The sequence below is a fragment of the Cupressus sempervirens genome, chromosome 2 (assembly GCF_028749045.1).
Source record: "Cupressus sempervirens isolate cs-2001-9-10 chromosome 2, ASM2874904v1, whole genome shotgun sequence".
Classification (NCBI taxonomy): domain Eukaryota; kingdom Viridiplantae; phylum Streptophyta; class Pinopsida; order Cupressales; family Cupressaceae; genus Cupressus; species Cupressus sempervirens.
The window spans coordinates 486,384,119-486,408,163 of NC_143119.1; the positions used below are offsets into that span (position 1 = coordinate 486,384,119).

The 24,045-nt window shown below is 37.9% G+C and overlaps 1 protein-coding gene across 4 annotated transcripts in view; it reads left to right on the plus strand.

Annotated features, from left to right (window-relative positions):
* The first annotated feature begins 11,057 nt into the window (after positions 1 to 11,057).
* Positions 11,058 to 24,045, plus strand: part of LOC149573140 (uncharacterized) — an 89,935-nt gene continuing 76,947 nt past the window's right edge. For 2 of the 4 annotated variants that reach the window (XM_089814323.1, XM_089814322.1), the window contains exon 1: positions 11,118 to 11,447. In XM_089814323.1, the coding sequence (XP_089670449.1) occupies positions 11,301 to 11,447 (147 nt within the window). In that variant the 5' untranslated portion in view covers positions 11,118 to 11,300. Of the gene's footprint in view, positions 11,448 to 24,045 lie in introns of all 4 variants that reach the window. The other 2 variants (XM_089814321.1, XM_089814324.1) reach the window with 2 other exon arrangements.

Genomic DNA, 24,045 nt, shown 5'->3' on the forward strand with positions numbered 1-24,045 from the left:
AAATTCACGATCAAAATTAAATACGCAAGTCGACTCCCACTAAGAACCAAAAATAGACAACTCGACAGCCACTGGATAACTTGGCACCCACTAGGAAACTGGCACTCGGCATCAACTGAAAACTAGCACTTAGCATCACTCGGCATCAACTAGAAATTGGCGCTTGACATCAATTAGAAATTGGCAACTCGACATCAACTGGAAATTGGTGCTCGGCATCAACTGGTAACTAGCAACTCGACATCAACTAGAAACTGGCGCTTGACATCAACTGGAAACTAGCACTTGACATCAACTGGAAACTGAACAAAATGAGCAGGATAACAAGGCAACCCTGGATGCTCCTGCATCAAACACCCCAGGTTCAAAAAGATGTTCTAATAGCTAGAAGAAAATCTTCTAGGATTCAACACATAAATCCCAAACTAGTTCTTCACATACATATCCTCCAAATCTTCAACTTGTACACTCTTCCCCTTGTTCTTCTTATGATTCTTCACATCCATCTGAGGTGTGCTACAGGTTTGCTCTCCACACTGATCTCCAACCTTCTCAGAATATACCAATTCCTCTAGCCTGCCAATACTCAGGTTCCTCCTACCGAGCTTTTCATTCTGCAAAGGAATCAGGGAAAACTTCTTGCCACCTTTCTCGACAGTAAACACATTCTTGACACAATCATGCATAGCCCAACAATCATACTGCCAAGGTCTACCAAGAAACACATGACAACTATTCATGTCCACAATATCACACAACACTTGATCCTTATACTGCCTAATCTAGAAATCAACAAGGCATTGCTCCCTCGCTTCCAAAGCATGCTCACCTTGCAACTAGCCTATCTTATAAGGATAAGGATGTCTCATTCTCTTCAAACCAAGTTTCTGAACCATCTCTTCAGCAATAAGGTTATTAGTACTACCACCATCCACAATCACCTTGCATATTTTACCACCAGACTTACAACAAGTCCTGAACAAACTAGTCCTCTGACAAGAATCCAATGCCCTTTCACCAACCAGTACTCTCCGAGCCAACAAAGTTTCTCCTTGCTCAGGATGACTATTTTGGACTTCAACCTCATTCACAATAGTAGCTGTCCTACCAATTGGACATTCAAAAGATCTATGCCCTTCTTGACCACACTTGAAACAATTGCCTCTGAACCCACCTCCACCTATCCTTCTTGTCTATTCAACAAGTTTTGGTTCACCTTCTACTTTTGGTTTAGCTTGTGCTGAACTATCTTGCTTCTCCTTCCCTCGGGAGCTACCTTGATTCTTCCTCTTTAGCTTCTCTTCTACTCTCAAAGCATATTGATAAGCATCCTCAACTGAATAAATATTCAACATACCAACCTCATCCTGAATGTTGAATCTCAAACCATTAATATATCGAGCTACCTTCTCTTTTGACAATTCTCTATGCCCAGACTGAATAGTCAACTTGTAGAACTCCTCTGTATAATCTTTCACAGTCATATCCGTTTGCTTCAAATTTTGCAACCTTTTAAACAACTCAAGTTCATAATTAGCAAGAATGAACTTAGCCTTCAATTTAGTCACCATCAATCTCCATCTAGTGATCTTCATTTCACCTTCCTCTTCTCTATCTCTTTGCAGTTCCTTCCACCAAAGAGCAGCATGTCCTTTCAACTTAGTTTGTGCCAACCTTACTCTGAGCGGATCCTCAATGTCCTCAAGCTCAAAGTAGTCTTCCAATTCACCAATACAATCAATCAAGTCTTCAGGATTCAAAGTACTTGAGAAATTAGAAACCTCCATCTTATGCTTCAACTTCAATTGAGATCCAGGTCTAGCAAACTGACCAGCCCTAGTTCCAATAGGTCTCTCCACATGATCAGTTCTATCCTCACTACCAGATCTAGCAATTTCAAAGTCTTTAGCAACTTCCTCATAACCATCTTCAGTACCCACATGCCTAGGTACACCACCTAAAGCACTCACAATTTCAACAATCATGTCGCTCTTCATCAATGCTATCTGAGATCTAAACTTTGCTCTAACCTCCTCTATTTCAGATGTAAAATCTTCTTTAACCTTCTCTAAGATCCTTTCTTCCACAGCATCATCAATCTCCTTAAGATCTGATCTTTTTGGAGGCATCTTCCAAATTTAGTAAACCCTTCAATGATTTGTCTACACACTCAGGAACAACCTTGGCTCTGATACCACCTGATGCAGTGCAAGCTAGGAGAATCCCCAAAGGAGATGTCCTAGCCCCCAGCTATAAAACCACACAACAGAAACACAACAACAAGGAGCAATAATGCAAGATCTGATACCAAACTACAATAATTTATTCATAAAAGATAACTGATTACATGCAATATGCCCGACTGCAAGGCCTTTTGGGTTAGGGCTAGATACAAATAGAAAATTACAAAATCAGTTCTGCAAGATCCAACAAGATCCAACTTACAACCAATCTCCGCTAGTCCAAATACACAACAGGATAAGAACACCAAGAAGAATCCACACTTGTACCTACAAGTCCACCAAGCGATCCTCTAGTTCTCAAGCCAGAGCCCTAGCTCTTCAAAATTCACATATACTTCTTTCCCAAAAACTTCCTTCCCCAAAAGACTCAATAAGACCTTTATTTATATTCGCCAAAACAGCTTACAGAACATTTTAGAACATTACATAACATAAAGGCCAACACAAGATCCTATCATTAAATTCACAATTGAAATTAAATACGCAAGTCATCTCCCACTAAGAACCAAAAATAGACAACTCGACACCCACTGGATAACTCGACACCCACTAGGAAACTAACACTCGGCATCAACTGAAAATTGGCACTCGACATCAACTAGAAACTGGCGCTTAGCATTAACTAGAAACTGGCAACTCGGCATCACTTGGCATCAACTAGAAACTGGCGCTCGACATCAATTGGTAACTAGCAACTCGACATCAACTAGAAACTGAATAAAATGAGCAGGATAACAAGGCAACCCTAGATGCTCCTACATGATGTTCTAAAGGTTTTCATTTTCCAATCAATAATAGATCGAGGTAATACCAAAAATTCTTTAAAGGATGTATCCTTCCCCATGTCCGACTTTGGTCAATCAATATCCAGTCATATCAATCTCTATGGAAAAAGTTTATTTTTAATGGATTTTACTCTTTCTTTTGATATTGGATTTTGGTTCTTGATTATCTTTTATGATCAATTTGGTTGTTCTCCACTCAAGGTCACTACAATCTTTCATAGCATGGTGTGTTGTGAATGATACAATCTACGAGTAAGGTCTTCGTCAGTCTTTCATTTGTTTCTCTTTTATGCCTATGAGTTAGTCGAATGTAACCCTTGTATATCCAAACATGTGATCGCTTGTGGTTATATGATGCACTTGGAAAATATCACTTGCTAGTGGATTACCCAATATCATTTCTACTCTGACTCCTCTTGGGATTCATGTGCGATGTTGGGGCTATCCTTTCATGTTTGTTTTGATTCAATTGAATACAATGACGATGACAAGGCCTTGATGTTCTTGGTAACCTTGGATGGTCCTCGATATTTCTATATAAACTTAAGTGCTTAACTACATGGTGGTTTTCCTTGTGAAGAATCTCAAACTCAAGCTTCAAAGAATTCCATCCCATCCCCCATTTAGAAGGAAACAAAACAAGATTTCATTGTACCTAAATCCCAAAAGATCCTAAAAGAAATTCATTGGCCCAAAATCCTATCACTATCGATCCTACAATTTTGGTCCTCCTAAATTGTACAAAACCTTGGAAAATCTAAAGTTTCCAATTTTCATTTATCCAACACACACTACCCTATGGGTAAAATTTAAAAGCCAAATTTATCCATTATCTGCCATTACTCCCTAAATTCCCTAACTCATGTTTATAATTGTTCAAGTGATTTCTTTTGCTCCCTAGAGGCACATTCAGTCAATGATATGTTGAATTTCTTCATCCTACATTACACTACATCCCATATCATTCATTCTTAAATTTCATTTTAATTACATTTTCATTTATTTTTAGTCACACTTCATTGCATTATTTCATTCATTGTCATTTTGTTAAAACTCATAATCATTACGTTACACTTATCCCATTTTCATTTCATTTCATTATCATTTAGATACATTGATTATCTCATTTCATTGCATTTATTTTACATCATCATGACATTATAATTTTATTTTATTTTTAATTCATTTCATTATTATTTAGGTGCACTAGTTATCTCATTTCATTTCATTTATTTTACAATATCATAAGCATTATCCATTCATTTCATTATCCTTAGGTGCATGGATTATCTCATTTAATTATTTTATCTCATCATTTCACTATTATTTCTTTTTCTTTTTCATTTAATTTCATTATCATTTAGATGCATTCGTTATATCATTACATTTTCATTTTCCATTTAACCATTTGGTTATCTCATTTTTATTACATCATGTCATTATTATTTTGTTCTTAGGTCATTACATTTTCATTAATTCTGTCAGCATTAATGTACATTCGTTATGTCATTACCATTACATTTGTTTTACTATCATATCATTACATCTTTAGTCACTATGTTATCTTTTAGATGCATTGATTAATCATTTCATTACATTTAAGTAAACACACACTTTGCACTCATTTCATCACCTACCATACATATCATTTCAAATTCATCTCATTTCATTTTACATTAGATCCATTACTTTTTACATATAGATCATGTCATATCATTTTCATAATAAAAAAGATCACATATAAGCATACAAGCATACAATATCATAATCATATAAAAATATACATACACCATACGTATTTTGTACATATATAAATTTAAAATATGCACAACTCATCATTCCATCACATTTGCATTATGGATTGCAACATAGACCATCAATGCACATCATATTGACTAGCATATATCAAATAGGATAATACTACATCACATCCTACAATAACATGTTAGTATCATCATAAAGCACATAAAATACATCACATCTTGCATAAACACATTAGTACCATCATAAAGCATACATAACACATCACATCTTGCAAAATCACACACATTAGTAACATCATATAGGCATCATATAGAACATATATGCATGTCATAAAAACAATAGGCAAATCATCCATAACATCCATGCATCCCACCCAATGAATCTTCATCATGTATACATATTATCACACAAAGCATCAAAGAATATACATCGCACCCTTAAAATAATATAGCATCCATCAAATGTCCACAAATGTGATCATATAGTACATCAGGGTCAGTGCCCTCAAAAGTATAAAATCCATCATAAATACATATCGTACATGTACACCTCAAAATGCAACATATCACTACCCATATGCAGGTGATGCTCCCCCTGCATATCGATTTGGCCTTGGGATGACATGTGTGAGATCCGATAGTGGTGGTGGCATAACTTGAATCCCTATTCTTGTCCTCTCCTCTCCACCTTATGCTCCCTCCAGTACTCCACCACCAATCCTTGAGCTCTGCACCTTATCAAAATTAATAACTACATGCCTCTGTTGCTGGCTATGCCCCATCCTCTAAGATCATCCTAAAATTGCTACTACTTGCAACCTCCATCCATGTCATAGTCCCAATTATTCTAGACCATGTCAAGTGTTGATATCTGCAGGCAAAACTGCATGATATATACCTCTACAAAAGCCCGCCCTCTTCCTCAAATCCTACAACTCTTTCTGTAGGCCTTGAATCTCATCAATATTTGCCTGAGATCTCCCTCTACCCATGGTTGCTTGTGCCCATAAGGCCACCACCTCTATCAAAATCTGGTCTCTATCTACCCATAGTGCATCCCCCACCTGCATTCGCTCCAATCTACCTTGTAAAATATCCCTATCCATATGTAATCTATCCCTCTCTAGCTATAAGCAATCAAAATGACCCTAGAAAACATTCCACTATGTATAAAGTTGGTCTTGCTCTCTCTCTATGACTAGTTCCTCTCTCATTGCATGTCTTACAAAAGCTACCTAGTGACATCATGTGTTTGTTGTAATGATGCATATCACTCTACCAACCCATTGTACTCCCCTTCACTAGACGAACCTCCTCCACTTGACCCCCTTCATAGGTACTTGTGTAGTAGGTGATGCTTGTGGATTGTATCCGTTGTCTACATCCATCTATTGTGGCTCAACATCCTCCTCCTCTTTGCTCTCCTCTCCCCTCTTCTCCCTATCACCCTCTATCTTAGTTGTTTTTTGTGTTAGATCCTTTGCCTACTTGGGCCACATACTAGTCTCACCTTGTGACCTGTGCATCCTTACTGCCCCTCGCTACCACCTGTGATGCCCATGATCTCCTGACTAGTTGGGGCCTCTCACATTGTGCCAAGTAATCCTATGTAGCCCTTGGATAAGCTAACCCTCCAAACCAGTTCCATGCTTGTGGTTGTAGATGTCGTCACTCCCCTAGCAATCCATCTCTCCTCAACTCAATCTAAACACTATATTGGGCTCACATGTTGCATGTTGGTACCACACATGATCAACAAGAACATCCTTTGGCCAGCCAAACTACCACAACACCCTATATGGGCGATATTGCTCTACTATGTAATCCTAATGACAAAAAATAACACTTGTGTAATGTTAGAAGGAAGCTAAAATGCTCCTTGGACCACAAACCTATCCCCATATAAGGCCTTCATACAACTACTTTGATATCATTAAAAATAATTCTCCAATAGTCCAAGTTGTCTATGTGGTGGTAGGTCATTGGCTCTGCCCAACTATACAAAATTGACTCATTTGCCCGCCTATCCTAATGGTTGACTGACCTGATCACTGCTATATGCTCCCAGGTTCACTCTTGTAAGAGTGTATAAAAGCCAATGTTCCTTTTCTGTGATACACAATCTTGTGCAGGTCTTTGCATAAATTTGCCAACATAAGAGAACCCCATATTGTTGGAACACTCGCATCAATAATTCACACTATGGTGGGGATCAAGCCCAGTGTCACGCTCATCCCACCAGTGTCTGGGGCAATGTACCTCAACAGTAGTCTACACACATAAGAATACATTGCTTCACCGATGTCGCATCAAGGTTTTGGTCTAAAGCAAACTGGTCTTATTAGATCTTGAATGGAAAGGAACACCAAGACCTACTAGCATATGAATTGCTTGCTCTCCAATCATGTCTCTCATGGCTAGTAGCTCGGTCCCTTGATCTAGAAATCAGAAGATTCGATATACATCCTCTAGCATAACCCTCATGGCAGTCTTTGACTGCCATCTCTAATACAATGTTATAATCATGGCCATATAAGTTTGCCTATGGAGAGTTTGCGTAAGATACCCCATCCCAATAAAATCCACCTGGGCCCACTCTGCCAGTCCAAAGTGCTCTACAACACACAACACTTTTGCATGTCTCTCCCACAATACAAGTGTGTCTATTGAGCATTGCATCTAAAAACAATAATGTCAGTCCTTGGCTAAGCTATCAAAAACACCTAACTACCCAACCCCACAAATTTGCATACCATAACAAACCTTACCCTCACTAATCATGAATCTATCCATGTTCTTGCAACCCCATTTTCCCAATCTCGCAACCACCTATACTTTAAGCATTCCCGCTAGAACACATTCTTGTGGGAACACATTCTACCAATTTCCCCAACTTGGTGAAATCCCAATCTAATCCTTCATTGACTAGTAAGCCCTAACCCCCTTTCCTTATGGGAACATAATCCCACAAAAATATCTTGTCAAGAACACACCCTCACAACAAATACATGTAAGAATACAATTTCACAAACTCGTCCAACAACCCTTTTTTTAACCCATCTCCTTTGGCTTTGTTACAGGACTGGGATCTCGCCAAAGCAAAGTTTGCAGGAATGTGAAATTGAAACACCATGAACACTAAAAAGGATAAAAAATACAACATAAACAAAGTGAGTTTTAGGCCTACTACTTTTTTAGCTATCCCCTGCACCTGCACGCATCGAACTACATCTATTTGGTGCTCTAGACGTCCCTATGCAACCATCTCTCTAATGCAAACCAGAGCTCTAAAAGCTATGTCTCAAGCGCAAATGAAAATAGATGACCCTTCTCAGCCCTTCAAGACCCGTACATAGACCCCTTCTGAGCTCCTTTTTGTCATTTCCCCTCTTGACTGCACCTTTTTCACCCTATCCCTGCTATTTTTGCATCTTGGTCACAAAATTAACCATTTCTCAGCCTTTCTGCGTCCTCTTTCTTGCCCAATTTTTAGTACTATGTTAAATGTTGTTGGGCCTCATTTTCTCTCCTTGAAGCCTTCTTGAGGGGGCATTACACAATCTCGTCTTTCTCTCTTCTTTTTGAGACTGTGACAACATTGTTGCTTTAACAAAAGATCTTCTTTGCGTTATCTATCTTTAAAAACTTTTTCTAAATAGTGTTGTCTCAACACTATGTCAAGTAGAGACAAAATGTAGACATCTAAATCTAATCACATAAATAAATAATCACATTTGATTATCTTCCAAGACATTGTTAATTAAATATTAAATATTTAATTAACTCATGTTATCCCCTAATCAATTAATTAATTTAATTATAGCTCAATTGATAATCAAAATGATAACCAACAATCTAATTTATTAATTAAATCCCCATTCCTCTATTATATTAAATAAATATCACAACCTATTTAATCTAATTCTAAATTCCCCTTTAATTAATTAAATCCCTCAAACCCAAACTAACCCTCAACCCATAAGTTAGCCTAATCCAACTCATGCACCAATAATTCACTTTTTAAATTAAATAATTCTTTTATTTTATTAATTCCCCTACCTACCATTTTTCTAACAAATCCATTCACCAACCACATCACCCCCCTCAAGTAAACCACACCACTCTCTTGTTTTAGCCAAACCACCTTCTTTAGCTATGTCTAATTACCTCTCCTAGATCACTTGCACAAATCAAGGCACAATTTAAGTCATCCTGACTCAAGCCCAAGTCCACTCTCCTGCTACATCTCCCTCTCCCACCTCTGAACACTAAAGTCTATTTCACACCTCCTCTAGTTAACTATCAAATCCATAAAGCCCATCTCCTCACACTCATTCTCCTTCTGACACTTGTCACGAGGCTATGGATTTAAGAAAGCACACTCCATGTGCTCATTTGTCCTTGCATCCTAATCCTCCCTCATGATCTTTCTACTTTACATCTTGGCCATCCATTTCCTCTACCCATGGCCAATAAATTGAATCATCCATCCTTCATAATTCATCCACCATTTGAGCAAAGCTATTTTGCTATTTTGAGAGCTAAAAACTATCAAAGCACCATTGCAATGCCTAGATTTTCATACATCCATCCATCATCAAATCCGTATTGTTGAATCTTAAACAATCATTGAACACACATACATTATCGAACAACCATGTTCGCTATGAGGTTTCACAAGGTTTGCATTCTTTTGTTTTTGGCTTTCTTTTGGTCCTATCATATTTGTTGTTATTGAAATTACTATGTGAATGTTTACCTTTTGCTTTATATTCTTTGCACACTAATTCTATAGCATACAACACCTACATATTAGAATTCATAAATTATTTCCTACATATCATTCATCAAATACTCTTTCCTACACATCTCAAAATTCCATAGCACAATTCTCCATCATAAGTAATATTGAATACAACTCTTACACTTCTTTGTATTAGGTACTCTACTGGATTAGGTTGACATTAGTACACATAACTTGTTGATATCAATGACAACACTACATCCATGTAATGTTAACATCCCCTAGCTACAACAAAATCCTCAAACTTGTATTTCTCCAAGCTATCCCTTTTCCCAATATCTAAAGGCAAGAATGGTCTAAGTGACTTGCTATTTAGATTAGGTAGAATGAGTGAAGGATCATAGCCCAAATAATTCTTGAAAGACCATTTACTAGGTTCATCAATTGTAAATAAGGGTTATGATTCTTTTTCTAGTGATGAAAAACCTTGGCACATGATCTTGAGACAAGAAGGCTGATGCAACTCAAATTGATTTATGTTGAATTTACAAAAATACATTTGATCGTAAGGCATCCATAAATCTCTTCCCTCTCTTTGGCCCTTTGTCTAGGCCAAAGGAGCTGTCATAACCTACATTTGAAGGGCCATTGTCCATAATGCTTTACCCTTGAAGCCATCACCACAAGCACCATATCCATGAATGCATAGAAGAGTAAGTAGAAGAACAACACATTTATGCAACGCTTCTTTGACATTAAAATTTGAGGGTAAACAATTTCAATTATTGATGTCGTAGAAAGTAACTTCTTGAGGTTATATTCTTGGTTGTAGGCTCTATAGGCAAGAAGAACCATCGTTTCACCAAGAAGTCACCCCTAAATTTGCAATCTCAACTATGCATGCAATAGAGAGTAACCTTGTGAGGTTTGCACCGTGGTTATAGGCACTATAGGCAAGAGGCCCTACCATTCCACCAAAGGGTCACCCCTATCTAAGTCTAGTTCTAAAACCATGGTCCCTTTAAGTTTTTTTTTGGACGAAAGATTTTATCATTCTTAAAGAATGTCTAGATACTCGATGAGAACCTTTAGGACCTTTAGGTCAAAGCCTATTTGATAGAAAGTTAAGAATTTTGAAATATCCATTATGCTGATTTTACCTAATACACAATCTCATCCTCATAATGTTAATCCTCATTAACTTAATTTTTAATAAACTCATTAATATTTCAGCTTCATTAAAAAAATAAAATTGAAAAACCCTTTTCATGTACCACATCCTACCCATTGAAATTCAATTGAAATTTTGTCACATTGATTTACCATACCATCGACACAAAAAATTACCGCCGGGTGAATTTCAAAATGGAAGAAACCGTGGCGGCCTCTGCCTTACTATTTACTTTTGTTATAAGTTTCTGAGAACAAAAAATTAAAATGAAATTTAGTTGACCTCTTTAGGTAGGTGGATCTTAAATAGCTTTTCTTAAATAGATATAATATAATTGTAAAAACTGTAACTGGGGTACCCAAGAAAGCGACTTTCCATCAGACAACAAATTCTTTTTGTTTTGTTTACAAGAAATTCCACGGTGTTGGCTAAAATTTAAAAAACAAAACAGGACACCCGTGACGGATCTCTCCAAATGCTGCGTTTCTGGGCAAAAACCACCCCGAATTCTATTAACAACGAATGAATACGAAGTTTTATAATGATCTGTGAAGGTGAATCGATCTAACATAAAACAAAGAAGACGTTCGTTAAATGGGTGTGTTGCTCTTGGTAGCAATAGCATTTCCATGCACAGTGGCGGCATCTGGGCTGTCATTATGGCATGTTTACAACCACCTTCGAAATTACACGGAACCCTCGTATCAGCGCTACATAGTTCGTATCATCTTCATGGTGCCTGTATGTGTTTATAACTTTCGCGATTCTTCTTTAAGTTTTCTTTAAGCCCTTTTTGTTAATTGCAGAATTCAAATTATCTTTGTTTCCAAATGTTGAGTGTTCTTATGGGTAGCTTAGGGGTGACTTGAGCGCTATCTGGTTACTTCACTGTTACAACATAGGTTTGTAAGCACTGGTTTAGGTCTAATATGTCAAATTGTTAAGACTGGGATCTAAGCTTGGAGTACATTGTTGAGATTTCTTAGAATAGGTTCTGCATATCAATTTGCATTGTAATTGCATATTACTAGAGATATTGGTCTCTTTACTGTGGTGAGAGGATTTGGATTTGGGCCTGCTTCCAATAGATTTCGTGATTGGTACACCATATCATCAGTTTATGGTTGCTGAAAGCATGAGTTGTTTTACTGTGATGGGAGAATTTGATTCTGGGTCTATTTTAAAATATATTTTCAAATTGTTACTCTGCAGCCTTGGTACGCAGTTGTTGAAGATATAGATCATTTTACTATGATTGAAGAATTTAAACCTAGGCAATGCTCCAGTATATATCGATATTGTTACATCAAAACAACTTTTTTTATTGTAATTTTTAAATTGCAACCTCGCTGCGTGGTTTTGGAGATATGGATCAGCTCTCTGCTGTGGAAGGCTTTGAACCTCGTGATCATTACAACACAAGCTTGCAGTTAGTTGCTGCAGTTATAGATTGCCTTATTGGAGTGGGGGTATTGAACCTGCATCATGCTCCAATATGCTTCTTGATCGCTGCAGCACAAGCTTGCCTTTCTTTTGCCGGAAATACGAATTACCTCAGTCGGGAGGATTTGAATCTGAGTCGTGTTCCTTAAAACCCATAATTATTCCATCATTACTGAATGTCACAGACACTGGAATTATAATTTTCTTTACTGGGGAAGCTGGATTTGAACGTTGGTCCCAATCTTACAAATGCCTCACGACCATGGCGCCATAACTCCTTGGACCATTTTAAATGTTTTGTTTCAAATTTCAATGATTGAGTCAAATGTTTTTTTATCTTACATTTCACTTTTTGTCTGTTGCAAAATACTGTCGAAAATTTGTATCCATGGTATTATCGGGATGTAGGAATTTGATACTATTTGAACCAAAATTTGGGGCTTAGAATAGATTATTATTGGACGATTCAGTATTCAGGCTTGCATTTCTCATAGACTTGGCTCGTCCCACAGTTACAGTTAAAACTGCAATTTTCAAGTTATGAGGTGAACATGTTCTAGCAGAAGGCACACACCAGCAGCAAAGATTCTGTAAATGAAATCCCGCAAAGAAGGCGAGCACGGGGATCCTGCAATTTGTCACAAAGGGAAGACTATAGGAAACAAGGACACATGTTCTAGCAGAAGCCACACACCAGAAGCAAAGATCCTGTAATTGAAATCCTGCACAGTTTGGGAGCATGGGATCCTCCAAATTGTCACAAATGAAAGAATATTGGACACATGGAACATATTTTGCCTGATAACTTACTTTAATACAGGTAAGGCATTTTAATAATGGGGTCTTTGTTGGGTAGCAAGTGATGTTCCAGGTACATTTCAATGTAAACTTTCCTAAATTGTCATTATCTTGGAAGGTGTCGGGAAGTAAATCATGCTTTATTTGCAGTGAAATGGTGCTTTGGATATTCATGTTTGAGAGCTACTCCAAATTTTAGGAGACTTGGTTGCTGATCTTTAAGTTTCTTGACTCACAGATTTTTTTTCCAGTAATGTCAGGTAGTGAAAAAAGGCCTAAGTGCGTGCTACAAAATTTCAGCTTCTTTCTACAGAATTCAATAGTATTCTTCCTCCTAAATGATAGTTACTCCAATATTCCAAGGAAGGTTCCAAGTTTGCACATGAATAATGGATTGCCTATCACTGGACTTTTTGGGGAAAAGAGAATTGGAGTCACATATTCCTCTTTGGGATCATGATCTTGATTAGTTGAGGATCATGGGGGATGAATTATTGCATCTTTTTGCCCTGGTATCCATGCATGGAAAAAATACAAAAACAAAACAATGAAAGCAAAGTGTGAGAGGAAGAAAAAGAGGAAAGAGTTTACACTGAGACAAGTCCAAGCTATTTTAAAAATACATCAACTCCCACATGATAACTCCTGTAGAATGCCAAAAAATGAGTTAGTTTATAGACTTGTATAGGACTTGACTGATGCAACTTTTAGTTCAGTGAACTTATATAGACTTGTATAGGACTTGACTGATGCAACTTTTAGTTCAGTGAACATCAAAGTTAATAGGTGAGCAATAGAAGTAAGTGGTTGTACATCAATGTCTCCATAATCACCCGTTTCTTGATGCTTATCAAATCATTATTATCAGCATTATAATCACTTTCAGAATTTGGAACATAAGGTAATGATGTGGCTTTAAATTTTTTTATTTCAATCACCATAAATTTGAACACATGAATATTAGAGGTTCTTGATTCACCAATTCTAACTTGTTTCTTGGTTTTGAGTGAACTCATTTAATTGTGATCCAACTTCTTGCAGAACCAAACAATCTATTGGGGTTTCTCAAAATTTTAGTATAAAATAATTATATATCTGGTATTCTGCTTATCAAGCTCCATAAGCTATCCATCAAGGATATGTTGCAACTTGTACCCTTTTATGGTTAATTGCTTGATGAACCGGAGACTGATTTGTTGACCCTCATAGGGTTAAAGCTGGGTGATAGATTTATATGGGGTTTACTCATCTCCCAGATTGGAAAATCTTCATGTATTATATTCTGGTTCTTCCAGTTCATTCTTGATATCTTACTTTGTAGGGGTTCTGTGCTGATCGCTGAATTAAAACAACACTGCTTTCAATTAATATTAGTTGCTTCAATGTCTATTAGCAGCTTTTGTTTACGTAATAATAATAGTTATTGAATAATTCCTGCAGAGACATATTTGATGCATGCACATTTGCAATAATATAGAGTATTCCCAAAGCAAAGATGCTATACTGATAGTCAATAATTCTAGTATCTTGGAAGACTAATGCATGTTTGAAAGAAAATCAGACAGAGAAAATACCAGAAGTTGAGAGAATGGAACAGAAAAGATTTCTGTGCTTGCATCATTCAAATCAGAAAATGAATGTGAAGGTAACACTTCAGAAACATAAGTGATTAAATTGTTTATGATAAATCCTTCAGAAGCGGATTACCAATGAACTTGACATTATCTCTTGCTTTTGTAATGTAGAGTGATGTTTCAATACATGACTTGCATTTATGATTTTTCTTAACTATTTAACATTTAATTTTATCAGTTAGTTCTAGACTTAACAAGGCCCAGCCTGTGGACCACATAAGGTGGGCCCTGAAATCTTGGAGGGTACAAGTCATTCCTTGGTTGCAAATTCAGATCTAGGATTGAGTTGATAATTTCAATTGTTTGAGCACTCAGTGAATATGAAAATTTAAATTGAAAGTCATAAGAATGTCTAATGAAGGGTGAAATCCCAATTTGCATCTTGAATGCAATTCACTTGCACATGCACAATCTCAAACATTGTCATATTTCTGATTTGAATATGGTTTTAGGAAAGGTCAAGTGATGTTCTGCTTTTACATGATAAAATTGCATAGGAAAAATCTTGATCACAAAGGAAAGGGATTTAGATGTGAAGGATTGGAGGCAATTTGAGTGTTGATAAAAACTAAGGACAACCTTCATAGCAAGACAAATTTAGATTTTGTATTTTTAAGTTGCTGAAGACTTGAAAAGACCTTTTGAAGACCATAGTGCAGATTTCCAAGAGCAGATCAGAATCCAACATTGTCTAGGAACAAAGTTCCAAGACCCCCTTGAATTCTGACCAGGATTATTGATGAGAAATCTTGAGACAAGTTCAAATATGGGCTTAGAAATGAGGTTTCCAAGCATGTTCAATTTCATCTCCATGCCTTCAGCAATCATTGAAACAAGAATGAAATCTGATGTGAATTGGAAAGTTGGATATCTGAACAAACAAGGGAGAAGTTTGAGTTTAAATGGCAAAGTTTTCAGCTACTTAACGAGTGTTTTGGTCTCATTAGAAAATTCCAAGGATAGGTCAGAGTCCAACCTTCCCTTCGGATAAATTCCTACCTTAGGAAAAGTCTTTAAGGACCCAAAGTATCCCGCCTAGCTATCATGTGAAATCATGAAAGTCAAGACAGGAATTCAGTTTGTTTAAGAATCCAAGGCATACAATTTGTGCAATCCAATGAAGAACACTCAAAATTTTTGTAAGGGTTTGATGAATTGAGAGTATCAAATGAAAAACATTTTAAGATTTGATTTGCTTTATGCAAACAATTCAAAATGAAATTGTTGGTAGCGCACCAATGTCCCTCGCGGTATTCACGACATTGTTTAACCGCTTCTTGTGGATTCTATAAGTCTAGTGGTTGTATCGGGCATTGCCAATTCAATCTTTTGGTGCAAGGACAACCACACTTGTAACTAGTGGTATTAGAGCTTGGTCATAGCTTCATCTCCTTTGTGAGTGATGCGGGCCCGTGGCAAATGATGCTGGCGGGGATGTTGGAAGTGCACCAATGTCCCTTGTAGGATTTGCGATATGGTTTAATTGCCTCCTATGGATTCTATAAGTCTAGTGGTTGTATCAAGCATTGACCAACAACAACTACACTTGTAACAAAAATAAGAGATCCGATTGTGTTTAGAAGAAAAATCCAACGAATTCAAAATCAGATCTAGAATTGGTAACGACAAGTTTCAACACTTGAGTAATCTTTTATGTGATTGATCTCTTAGAAAATCACAAGAATGGGTTCGAATCCGACCTTCCCTTGGAACAAAATTCCAAAGCGGGCCGGATTTCTGACCTCCCTTTGATTTCTGCTTCTTGTGACATTTTCACATCATCGCCCCATTGCAAGTGGAGACACCTTATTTCTTTAGTCGTAGGAGTAGTGGCCTTAGGTTCTTTTAGTTGGTAACATTTTCAAGTCTCCAAGTCTAAGAATGAGTTTGAGCAATTTTGGCCTTCTAAGAGTCAAGTCTGTTTTGGTATGTGAGCAAGAGTTGGGCTAAGCTAGTCAAGGATGTGTAGTTGAAACCAAGTGATCTGTGATTAAATAAGTCAGAACATTTTGAAAATCCTTGTTCCAGCTTCAATTTTGATGTTAGAAAGTTTGTAGAGCTTGCAACATTGCACTGCTGAAGGTGTGTAATACCCACACAGGTTTTTTTCCCCTAAATTTCTCAAAATGTAAATAAGTATTTTTGGTCTCATTAGAAATACAAGGATAGGTCACCATCCAACCTTCCTTGGGATAAATTCCTAAAGGAGGTTAGAGTCCGACCTCCCTTAGGGAGAGTTTTCAAGGACCCAAAGAATCCCACCTAGCTATCATGTGAAATCATGAAAACCAAGGCGAGAATTTAGTTTGTGTAAGAATTCAAGGTCTTAAATTTGTGCAATGCAATGATGAACAACCATACTCATTGCAAGGAGTTGATGAATCGAAAGGATGAAATGGAAATCATGATTTGATTTGCCTTATGCCAACAATTTAGGATGAAATTGTTGGTAGTGCACCAACGTTCATCGCAAGATTCTCAACATGGTTTAACCGCCTCTTTTGGATTCTATTAAGTCTAGTGGTTGTATCAGGCATTGACAAGTCTATCTTTTGGTGCATCGACAACTACACTTGTAACAAGTGGTATCAGAGCTTGGTCATAGGTTCGAATCTCCTTCGTGAGTGATGCAGGCCTACGAGAAGCGATGTTGTTGGGGCTATTGTCAGTGCACCACCTTTCTTCATGAGATTCACAACATGGTTTAACCGCCTCTTGTGAATAATATAAGTCTAGTTGTTTTTTTAGACATTGACAAGTTGATCTTTTTGTGTAATGACAACTAGACTAGTAACAAAAGTAAGATATCCATTGTGCATTTAGAAGAAGAATCTAACGAATTCAAAGTCAGATCTTGGATTGGCAATGACAAGTTTCAACACTTGGAGCAATGTCCCTTTGGAAAATAACGAGGGGTTAAGATTCAATCTTCCCCTAGAACAAATTTCCAAAGGGGGTTGGATTTTCGACCTCCCTTTGATTTATGCTTGTGTTTAGGTTTCCTCATCAATCCTCATTGCAAATGGGGACCCCTTCTTTATTCTTTAGCAGTAGGAGTTGTGGTCTTAGGTTCTTTTAGTTTGTAATATTTTTAAGCTTCCAAGTCTGTGTGCGAGTTGAGTTATTTTGGCCTTCTAGGAGTCCAATTTGTTGGAGTTCAATTTGACCTTAGGAAGTCAGGAGAGGTTATTAGAGGTAACACTGCTGAAGTGTTTTCCCCCACATTTCTCAAAATGTCACACAAATATTCAATCAATAGATTTGCATGCAATTGTTTTTCAATTTATCCAGTAGAATACATATACCTAGTTGAAACGAAGTTTTAGAAATAATATTGCATTTTTGCTCTAGTTGAACAATAACCAAAATTTTAATCATAGTTATAGAAAATTACAACAAGATTGGATACTTGTCTCCAACCAACAAAAATGGGTTTTCATACTCTCTCTCCAACTTTGAGGGTTTTCATCCTCAAAGCGGTTGAAAGATGAAGCTTCCAAATTCTTCAAAAGAAGAAAATAAAGCATAAAGAGAATGAGCCTCTGAAAAATCTTTTACAACAAACCCTAGTGACTATTCCTTTTCCCCTAGTCCGTCTCTCCATCTTCCTTTCTAATGCTTTAATTTGTCCTTTTAATAGTAAAGTGACATATCATTTTGTACTCGATTTTTATAGTCACTTTATTAATAAACTATTTAATCTTCTGGCACTAAAATAAATAGCCAATTGAACTCAGAAAATCGTTTGTGATAGATAGCTCACCAGAAAGATGATAGCACATTGGAAAGGTATTTATTTGGAAACCTTGCTAAAAGAACTTTGATGGGTCTGAATTTGGAATTGACTACGCCAAATCTCACTTTGATCCCTACAAAGTCTTGGTTGGCCCACAAGATTGAGGCAAATAGGGCTAACGACACATCATGAATAACATCATTAGTTACTTGGTAGAAGATGGGACATTACAATCCCTCCTTCCTAAAGATGCTTTCCCTCAAGCAATCTGCACTTATAGGTTGTGCAAATGCTAAGATTCCATATCCTCCTCAATCTGCACCTCATACACTTGAGTGTCCTTAATGCCTTGTTCTGATTTTTCTTCTTGTGGAAGAGTTGTCTCATATCTTTGTGTTATTATAAGAGTAATACTGGCAATTTGACAACAATTTAGAGTACCTTCTTGAAATATCCCAAATGGATGTTGACCTGATTTCTTTCTCAAGATAACATTCAGAACATACACATATGAAGTCACATTATAAAAACCAATAATATGAGCCATCGGAAATATACCCAATAGATATTTATCTAGTTTCTTTCTCAAAATAATATTAAGGATTCAAGCTTATGAAAATGTGTTACAAATCAATAGTATAAAACCAATAAACTCTCATAAAATTCCTTAAAACATGTTATTGGATTATACAACAACAATACAATAACCAGCATTCAAAATCCAATCTTAAACACAGTTTTACAGTTAGATTGGAACACTAAGAGAAGAACTTGTAAGCCCACGCGAGACACCTAATGTGATGTCTCCACGAACAATGGATTTGCATCCACTGTCTGCAGGCACGAGGGGCTACGTCCTCACACTTGCTGAAAGCTGAAGGTTTGTAATGTCCCCTTCTACGCGCTAAACCTAATGACGCCTAGTTGGTCTATCTTTCCATCCGGATAGGCTAACGACATGTTTTAGGATGCCAACCAGTCACAAAAGTCTTTTGGTTCAGTAGAGGAGATATTTAAGTGGGAAATTCTAAGGTTAAAGTCACATTGCTTTATTAAGTTGATTTATAAAGTACTTTATTATTTAAAGTCACTTTATGACAAAATGACTTAAGTGACTAAAAGACAAAACAAACTTTTATCCCATATTGCTAAGTTGTACGCATCTCCCCCCACTTCAAGGTTATAAAAGAAAGCAATTGCTTTGGGATTATTACCACGAATATATGTTATTATTCAAATCCTAAAAGGTTGCTTAAATTTGACTGCTAGTTTTGAGGATGAAACCTCTTGAAACAGTAAGGGAAGTTGGACGAACTCCCAGCTACTCTTGGAGATTACTTTTAGGTCAGTAGTGTTATTGGTAGAGTGATATGTTGCTTGGAAACAAGACTTCCCAATCGTCGAATTTCTCTCTATAAGCAAGGTGGGAAACATAGGAGTAATTAGAGAGGGAGAGCCACCCAAGACAGATAGGCAGGTACGGTTAAAGATAAATTATTAGTTAGACTGCACAATATTAGTATAGAATAATAGCAAAGAAGCTTCAATTCGGCCAGCTATTGTCTATTGTACGTGGTTAGGAAGTAGCTCGACCTTGGAGGATGATGGTGGGAGTTGTGGGTGAAGTCGAGTGATACAGAGGTGTTTTGCTGAGGGTCGATATTGACAGCAAGAGGAAATTGATATCCACATCGCGTGACCAGTAGCAAGGTTAAACACTAATATTTGACAGGTTATGAATCGAGGCTAACGGACGGTGGACATACTAGGCCTGGAACTCACGATAGTCTCCATACCCATGCCACAAGCTCATCACACAGTAGTATTCCCATATCCAATCATGGGAACTGTTGCGGGTAACAACTAGACCAGAACAGTGTGGATTGGGAGTAGTGTTGCAATGTGGATAGTAACAATCTAGCTTCAGTTGACGGATTGGATCTGAGGGGATCACAACCCATGCGAACCGAACACCAACTATGACATTCGGCCATGAAGGAACTTGGGTTAGTATATTACATTATCTTGAGTTGGTGAGAAATTATGTTGTGAGTAGAAAGGATTAAACCATTGTTTCATTCTGCATATTGGATCAATGCCATATGAAAACGTTGAGTCTAAATTACTTATGTCACTATAAATCTAGAGGTAGACATTTGATGTATTAAATAACCTTGTCAAAATTTTGTCACTAATATAGAAAGAATACTTCAGTAGCACTAGCACGTTTAGTGTGTAGTTCGTGTACCAACCATTTGTTGAAATTCCTTGAGTAAAAACATCTCTTCAGCCAGATTAAGGGTCTGAATATTACAGTGGTATCAGAGCCATAAATCCTACCAACTTGTGGGAAAAAAATTATTACGTAACACGCTGGATTAAACGGGAAAAATGATAGCCAGGTATGAGGAGGAAACCTTATAAATTCAGTCACCTCCAACCTGAACAAGTAGAGTCTTAAGATTAGATTGACATTGATGGTAGTTATTCAGTTGATGAAGAGTTAATTTTTGGAGTAGGTGAACAGGTTGAACAGGGTGAACATGTACAGGACACTCACATGGCTCGTAATGAGAATGAACAAGAACGGGGAGTGAGGGAAACATTGAGAGCTTTTAGAGATGGACAAAACAACACAACTACTACACTTCAGCAGCTTACAGGTGCTATACAACAATTGCCTCCGCCTCGCAGGGTAGCCCTAAGTCATCACAGTGGAGGTGGTAGTGTGGAAGGATCACCCCGAGCTACTAGTCCCCCACACAGAACACTGACAGGCCTTTGATGCCCGTTTTTAATGCAAAGGAAGAGGTAGCACCACCCGCAACACCAAACTTACTACCGTATAACATTTGGCAGTTACAATGAGTGGGATTTATTCCTTGATCCGGTTAAGCAGAACTTGTCCTTTGTTCAATACTTAAATAAAAAAGGGACATAGAGAGACCACAATAAGACATGAGACCTAGAGCACAGAATAGGGACTTGAAGCATGCCATGAACAAACTATCCCTCCCTACTTTTGATAGTAGCAATAAGACATTCGCGAGAGCTTGGATTCACAAGCTAGACACTTACCTAACACTTAAGCCCATGTCAGAGACAGAAGCCATTTGCTACAATGCATTTAGAGGGAGCGGCATATGATTGGTGGCATCATGGGTTGGTCACCCAGGATCATGGTCTCATTACGTCTTATGAGACTTTCAGCTCTACATTGATCACTCGATTTAATAGGAAGGATATAAAGGTCTATTACAGGGATTTGGCGCAGTTGGGATAGGGTAGATCTCTAGATGATGTCATTGACGAGTTTCAGCGGATTTTCGTGATGGTTTCAGATATGTTAGAACAACGTAAGGTAATATTGTTTACTGAGGGTCTACAGGATAGATATAGAGGTTTGGTTAAGGTACTTAAGCAATACACCTTGGATGATGCTATTAAGATCGCACATATTCTAGATTCACCCTCTTCGATATTACAACCTCCTAAGAAACCTTATAAGGGGTCCATTTTGTTCCAAAAGAACAAGAGCCAGCATAAGGCTAAACCTCCCGGGATGGACTTTGAGGCACGAAATGAGCTCAGGAGGAAGAAGCTATGTTTTACTTGCAGAGAGCCATGGACACCGGATCATAGATGCATTGGCAAAGGCAAAATATATTATGTCAAGGGACTTTCAAAGGAGGAGGATGAACAACAGGAGGGTAGTAATGTTGATGCTAGCGATGAGGAAGAAGGTGAGGAATGACCACCTGGAGAGAGAAAGAAGGAATCGATTCAGGGATAGCCTCCTATCATAGCTTCTCTTTCCAGCAATCCCACGGGGCATCCTTTTCGTTCGAAGGGAATAGTTAGGGGACAACGTATTGTGTGTTTGTTAGATACAGGGGCATCACATAACTTCATAAGCACACGCTGGGTTACAAAGAGGAAGTTCTAGATTGAGGACATACCCGAGTTTGAGGTTAGAGTGGCAAGAGGTGAGAGATTGAGATGCACATGGAAGGTGTCAAGACTTCCAATTCATTTTGATTATTTCCTTCTTGAGGCAGATTTTTATGTGGTCGATTTGGATGGACTAGATGCCATGTTGGGAAGATAGTGGTTACAGACTATTGGGAAATACACAGTTAATCACGATAAGATACAGTTGGAGTTCTTATGGGATGGCCGGCAGGTGATCCTCAAGGCTATGCTAGAGGGTGAACCCAGGTTGATTTCAGCTCACAGGATGGAGGCTATTATGAGGCATGATGGCATGGAGTGGGCAGCACATTGCTTCATTTCCTCTAAGGCTACCTTAGACTCAAGACAACAGTTTTATATCGATATTCAGCCAGTGCTTGATAAGCACAAGAGGATTTTTGAGGACATACCTCCGGGAATTCCCCTAGACAGAGGATTTGAGCATATCATTGAGCTAGAGGAGGGCGCAAAACCTATCATCACTACACCTTATCGTCATCCCAGGCACTATAAAGAGGAGATAGAAAAGACGATTAAGGAACTTTTAGACATGGGACACAGAAGACCTAGCTCCAATCCCTTTGCTTCGTCAGTTGTATTGGTGAAGAAGAATGACACTATTCACATGTGTATTGATTACCGTGCCCTCAACAAGAGGACGATCAAGAACAGGTACCCTATCCCTCACATTGACGAGTTATTGGATGAGCTACATGGGGTAGTTTACTTCTCGAAGATTGACCGTAGATTAGGATACCATCATATGTGGGTTCGCGAGGAGGATGTGCATAAAACAACTTTTCGATGTCATTATGGACATTATGAGTTCTTGGTTATGCCATTTGGACTCACTAATGTGCCGGCTATATTTCAGTCATCCATGAACCATATTTTTAGAAAACAAATGTGAAAGAGCGTGTTAGTGTTTTTTGATGATATCTTGGTTTTCAGTAGAAATTGGGAGGAGCACCTGCAACATTTAGATGAGGTACTCAGTCAAAATGTGAGTTTGGATTAATCGACATCCTATACCTTGGTCACATGATTGGTGTAGATGGGGTGAAGGTACACCAGGAAAAGATTTAGGCAATCCTAGATTGGCCACCATTGAGGAACGTATCAGATTTGAGGGGTTTCCTAGGTCTTTGCTCTTATTATAGGAGGTTTGCTAGAGGTTTTTCATAGAGAACAACTCCCCTCACTGATCTCACATGGAAAGGGTCTTTCAGGTGGATAGTTGATGCAGAGGTGACCCTTGATAAGCTCAAGCAAGTGATGACTGCATGCCCGACCTTGGCACTGCTCAATTTCTTTCGGTCGTTTGTACCAGAGTGCAATGCTTCAAGGAGTGGGATTGGTGCAGTTCTAATGTAGGATAGGCATCCGATTGCTTATGAGAACAAGAAGCTCAAGGATGGTGAGAGACTATACTCCACCTACTACAAGGAAATGTTGACCATTATGCATGCTTCAGCCAAGTTTAGACAGTACTTGGTGGGTGGCAGACTCACTGTTAGGATGGATCACAACTGTTTGCACTACTTCTTAGACAGAAGGATGTAAATGAAAGGCAATAGAAGTGGGTCAGCAAAATTCAGGCCTATGATTTTGATATCGAGTATGTCAAGGGTAAGAACAATGTAGTGATAAGTAGGAGATAATTTCCACAAGAAGTCAAATTGTGATATTGCTATCAGGATTTAACTGTGTGATTTTTGAGTCAAACTCATTGACCCATGTTTCATGAGTAGTGATT